Genomic DNA, 6,251 nt, shown 5'->3' on the forward strand with positions numbered 1-6,251 from the left:
CAGGGGGACAGCTTGAGGCTCTGTCTCAAAAAAAAAAAAAAGAAATAACAATGCAAACATAAATAGCTAGGATCCAACTCAGCTTCCCATCTTTGCTTTGAAAATCTAAAAAAACAACTTTTTAAAAAAAAATTTAAACATTATTCATTAAAATTCTATAATCAACCATATACTTTTTTCGTTTAAAAGATACACTTAACAGTATTTCTTTCACCTTAAATAATCCCCTTTATGTCTAAAATTTATTTTTAATTAAATTAAAAGAACTTTTCTAAATTAAGTTCTGAGAGTGACATGAAGGCACTTGGCGATTCCAAACAAGAGAGTGACAATGCCCTCAAGACACCTGGGTAGAATGCCATGAGGTCATCACAGTTCACAGCAACCTCAAACTCTTGGGCTCAAGCGATTCTCGTGCCTCACCCTCCCAAGCAGCTGGGACTACAGGCACCCACCACAATACCCAGCTAGTTTTTCTATTTTTAGGAGAGATGGAGTCTTGCTCTTGCTCAGGCTGGTCTCAAACCTCTGAGCTCAACCAATCCACCTGCCTCAGCCTCCCAGTGTGCTAAGATTACAGGCATGAGCCACCACACCCCGTCCTAATTTTTTTTCTATTTTTATAGTGATGGAGTCTCACTCTTGCTCAGACTGGTCTCAAACCCCTAAGCTCAACCAATCCACAGGCCTCAGCCTTCCAGAGTGTTAAGGTTACAGGTGTGAGCCACCATGCCCAGTGATAATTTTTTTCTCTATTTTTATAGAGACGGGGTCTCACTTTGCTCCAGCTAATCTCAAACTCCTGACCACAAGCAATCCTCCCACCTCTGCTGACCCTCCTCCATTAGCTGCCCATAGTGTTATGATTGCAGGAGTGAACCACTGGGCCTGGCCTAAAATTTACTTCCAATATCCTTCATTCTAACTTAAAAAGAAGGGTCCGCTCCTAGGCTTACTGATATAAGTCCTGAAGCTATGCTGTAATGTTTGTATTTAGTCAAGTTTATTCTCTCTCATACACTAAGCAGTCCCAAATGGCCAAAGGTGCCATGATAAATAGTAACTTTTCAATTTTAAATTGAATCCAAAACATGATGGAGATACAGAACTTGGTAGTGAGTTGTGTAAGGCACACCTCTTGGAGGTGGGACACAATTATAAGAGGGACTTTACCTAACAAATATAATCAGTATAACCTCTTTGTAACCTCAATGAATCCCCCCTCCCAAAAAAAAGACCTTGGTACATGAATGAGCCTAACCAACCAGCCAGCATCCTGATCTCAATGGAACACTCCCTACCAATTTCCAAACATAAAGTAGACCCTCTTTTTTATTTTTTATTTGCTGTTTGAGACAGAGTCTCAAGCTGTTGCCCTGGGTAGAGTGCCCATAGCATCATAGCTCACAACAACCCCAAACTCCTGGGCTCAAGCAATTCTCCCACCCCATCTCCCCAGGTAGCTGAGACCACAGGTGCCAGCCACAACACCTGCTCAGCCATTTTTTTCTTTGTTGTTGTTACAATTGTCATCGTTGCTCTAGCTGGCCTTGGCCAGGTGGGAACCCACGAGCCTCGGTGTATGTGGCCGGCACCCCACCCACTGAGCCACGATCCCCTAAAGCAGACCCTCTTTATTTGTGCTACTTATGTTCTGCACTATCACACACCCTACTGGGGGGCAGAGGGAGCCCTGAAGCAGGAGGATCGAATACTTGAGTCCAGGAGTTTGAGGTTGCAGTGAGCTATGATTACACCACTGCACTCTACTTGGAGGACAAAGCAAGACTGTTCCCCCTCAAAAAGCTTCGGATTAAGTTCTGAGTGTGATAAGAAGGCATTTGGGGATTGCAAACAAGAGAGTGACAACACCTTCCATTTATCTTTTAAGGGCATCCTGTATATCAAAGAGAAAACACAGCATGAGAGGTTATGAGGGAGACCACTCAGGCAGCTATTATAATAACCCGAACACTAACCGATAATGGCTTGGACTGGAGTAGTAACATGGAAAGTGGTAAAAAGTGGTCAGATTGTGGCTACAGGAAAACTAACAGCATTTGATGCCAGAATGAACAGAGATATGAAAGAAAGCAAGAAGTCAAGAGCAACTTGAGCAGCCACTGAGAAACTAGGTAAATGATATTGCCATTGACTAAGACAAGGAACCCTGAGCTAGAGCTATGTGCAAAGAAGAAAGAAATCAGCTTTACATACATCAAAGACAGAGTTAATGGGGCACTGAATGGAGTGTGTCCACTCAGATTCTGTGATCTAGCCTGCCAGTATTAGGAAGGTTATGGCAATAATTTACTATTTACTAGAGGTTAAAGAGGATTTTGTCAACTACCTTGGTTACAACATGTTTTTCTCTTAGAAAAAAAAGGGTTTCAAGATCAAATAAATTTCTTAAAAATAAATTAACTGCTGAAATATAATCCAATCATAAATTGAGAACTTCCAAAATAAGAACTGAATATGAAACATATACTTTTAAAGCTATTTTATTTACCACTAAATGGAGTAATCAACATTTTTATTACCTGTGAAGTTTCATTTCATTTTCTTGATATAGTTCAGTCATTACTTTAAGTTTCTGTTGAAGCTTCTGATTCTCACTCTCAAATTGTGCATTTTCTGATTGCAAAGATGCTTGTTCAGTCTGAAGATATTTAATATGCTCTATAGAAATTTTTAAAAGTCATAATTAAAGGAGTAAATATTTTGAAATGCACATTAACATTTCAGAAAAATAAAAATTTCTAGAAATAATAAATATTAATAAATGAAACTCCTCCCAACATTTTAATTATCTAAACACTTTACTTTTATTAGACACATAATTGTACATATTTGTACATAACTGTACAAAATGTATGGTCTGACATTTTGATGTACGTATACAATGTGTACTGATCAAATCAGAGTAAATCAGCATATCCATCCCCTCAAACACTTAGCATTTCTATGCAGTAGGAACATTCACAATCCTCTTTTCTAGCTATCTGAAAACATACAATCTTCACTGTTAACTACTGATCCCCTGTAGGGCTACAGAACATTCTAAGTCATTCCTCCTATCTAGCTGTAGTTTTGTGTCTACTAACTGTCTTCTCCTTATTCCCTCCACCTCCCGACTTCTCCTAGACTCTACTATTATTCCACTCTCTACTTGTATGACACCAACTTTTTAGATTCCACACATAAGTGAGAATGTGCAATATTTATCTTTCACTGCCCGGCTTATTTCACTTAACATAAACTCCACCAGGCTCATGCATGTTGCTATGAATGACAAGATTCCATTCTTTTTTATGTCTGAATAGTATTCTATGGTGTATGTTAGTAATTTAAAGTGCTCTAAAACTTTTTCTTCTATAAACTGTTTTAATTTTGTATTATTATTTGTAGGAATCTCAAAACTGTCAACATTCTAATTCTACCATCTCATTTTCGATCTAGGAGCCAGGAGTTCTCGGGAAGCTCCCGTGCAGCTAAGAGTGGCAGGTGAGGGCCTGGGCTAGGGGGAGCTGCTTGAGGTACTGGGACTGGGGAGGGGTCCCCATGCAGAGAGACATGGTGGAGGAGGTTTTAGAAACATGAATCCTTCACTCTTCCTGCCTGCCTTTTGCTTGGGCATAGCCTCAGCTGCTCCAAAACTTGATCAGAATTTAGATTCACAGTTATCCTAGTGGAAGAATATGCACAGGAGACTGTGTGGCACAAAAGAAGAATGGAGGAAAGCAGCGTGGAAGAAGAATGTGAAAATAACTGAACTGCACAATAGGGAATACAGCCAAGGACGGTATGGCTTCCCCAGGGCAATAAGCACCTTTGGTGAATGACCAGTGAAGAATTCAGGCAGGTGATAAATGGCTTCCAAAACCAGAAGCACATAGCCGGGCATTGTGGTGCACACCTGTAGTCTCAGCTACTCTGGAGGCTGAGGCAAGATGATCACTTGAACCCAAGATTTAGAAGCTGCTGTGAGCTATGACACCATGGAACTCTACCAAGCTCAATGGAATCAGACTCTGTCTCACAAAAACACCAAAAAACAAAACAGAAGCACAAAAGGAGGGGAAAGCATTTCAAGAGCCTGTTTCTTGAGGTCTCCCAATCTGTGGACTACAGACATACAGGCATGTGACTCCTGTGAAGAATCTGGGTCAGGAAGGTCCTTATTGAGCTTTTAGTTTGACTGGTGCTTTTGAAGGACAGATGTTCCAGAAACCTGGCAAACTTGTCTCACTGAATGAGCAGAACCTGGTGATTCTCGGCCCCAAGGCAATAACGGTTGCAACAGCGGCCTGATGGACCATGCATCTGAGTTTATTAAGGACAAAGGAGGCCAGCACTCTATCTTATCCATTTGTGGCAAGGGATGACACCTGTGAACACAAACCTGAGTATGACACTGGTTTTGTGGATGTCGCTGTTCCAGAGAAAGTTCTGAGGAGGGCAGTGGCTACTGGGAGGCCTGTCTCTCTTTCTACTGATGCAGGCCATGTGTCCTTCCAGTTCTACATATCAGGCATTTATTATAAACCAAACTATTTATCCAGCAAAGACCTGGATCATGGTGTCCTGGTGGTTGGCTATGACTTTAAAGGAGTAGATTTAAATAACAATAAATATGGGCTCATCAAAAACAGCTGGGATCCAGATTGAGGCTCAAATGGCTACATAAAAATAGCCAATGACAAAGACTGTGGAATTGCTGCAGCAGCCAGCTGTCTCACTATGTGTGAGGAGGGAGGACTTAAGATAACTTGTCTAAGGAATTTTATCTTAAAACTGGCTGAACCCTTGCCACAGGCACAGTGGCTCAGGCCTGCAGTCCCAGCACCATGGGAGGCCGAGGTGGTGGACTGCCTGAGCTCACCAGTTTGAGACCAGCCTGAGCCAGAGCAAGACCCTGTCTCTAAAAATAGCCAGATGTTGTGGCCAACACCTGTAGTCCCAGCTACTTGTGAGACTGAGGCAAGGTGATCACTTGAGTCCAGGAGTTTGAGGTTGCTGTGACAGAGGATGCCACAGCACTCTACCAAGGGCAACAAAGTGAGACACTGTCTCAAAACAGTATTATAAAAAACTGGCAGAACCCTGATTGTGTACTAAAAAAACTGAATCATCCCTATTATTTAAAAAAAAAAAACCTATACACTTAAATCTTTAATAATTTTTGTACTTCTATTTTAGCTATCTTCTTTCAAATTTTCCAAAACACTATAAATGACTACAAAAAAACCCCCAGAAACAGTTGAGAAGAAAGACTTCATCATCCCCTACAAACAGAAGATCAACTATAGAAATCTATTTGTCATGACCTATTAAAACAGACAGTTAGGGGCAGGCATAGTGCCTGTTATCCCAACACTTTGGGAGGCCAAGACAAGAGGATCACTTGAGGCGCAAAGATTCAAGACCAGCCTGGGTTGAACATAGTGAGACCCTATGTCTACAAACAATAATTAATGAGATTTTTCTTAAAAAGGAACTTAGATTTGAAAGAAGGGTACTAGCAGATATAGGGTCTCCAAGTATTAGTTTAAGAAAATAGTAAGTATTTGCCCAGAAATTACATAAAGGAATGGGGTAACTGGGGAGAACTTTCTACACACATTTTCACTGAAAGTCCGTTAATATACTAAAATACAGCTTCTTAAAAGCAAGCTTCATATCTTTTCCTTTGTGAATCTTCATGCCTTTTTAAACTGTGCTTTAAATATAGCAACTTTTCAGTTAATACTAATGTTTTTCAAAATCCAGTTATTAAAATTATAATCCAAATATCAAAATCATATGGTTAAGACCATGATAACTTTTTAATAACTTCATCGTCAGTGGTTCAACCTTTTAAGACAATGTTTTATTATAACTATGATTCATTTATTGTAGAAGTTTTTGAAAATGCCAAGTTAATTAAAAAAGAAAGTTAAAATCTACCCATAATCCCATGTTCAAAGACAATCATCACTGACATTTGAATGTCTTCCCAGTCTTTTTTGATGCAAATGTATATAGTGAATTTTCTTAGTTCTTTACAAAATGAGATGTTATTTATTCTAACCTTTAAAAATTTCAAACACAGGCTCGGTGCCTGTGGCTCAAGTGGCTAGGGTGCCAGCCACATACACCTAAGGTGGCAGGTTCGAATCTAGCCCGGGCCCGCCAAACAACAATGACAGCTGCAACCAAAAAATAGCCGGGCATTGTGGCGGGCGCCTGTGGTCCCAGCTACTTGGGAG

At 40.3% G+C, this 6,251-nt stretch overlaps 1 protein-coding gene across 1 annotated transcript in view; it reads right to left on the bottom strand.

Moving 5' to 3' along the window:
- The window catches only part of MIA2 (melanoma inhibitory activity 2), a 96,853-nt gene that overhangs the window by 29,032 nt on the left and 61,570 nt on the right, over positions 1 to 6,251 (bottom strand). The window contains exon 17 of the mRNA XM_023514394.1: positions 2,544 to 2,682. Within this exon, the coding sequence (XP_023370162.1) occupies positions 2,544 to 2,682 (139 nt within the window). The remainder of the gene's footprint in view (positions 1 to 2,543; positions 2,683 to 6,251) is intronic.

Source organism: Otolemur garnettii, unplaced genomic scaffold (assembly GCF_000181295.1).
Source record: "Otolemur garnettii isolate 467f Iridium unplaced genomic scaffold, OtoGar3 scaffold00052, whole genome shotgun sequence".
Lineage (NCBI taxonomy): Eukaryota > Metazoa > Chordata > Mammalia > Primates > Galagidae > Otolemur > Otolemur garnettii.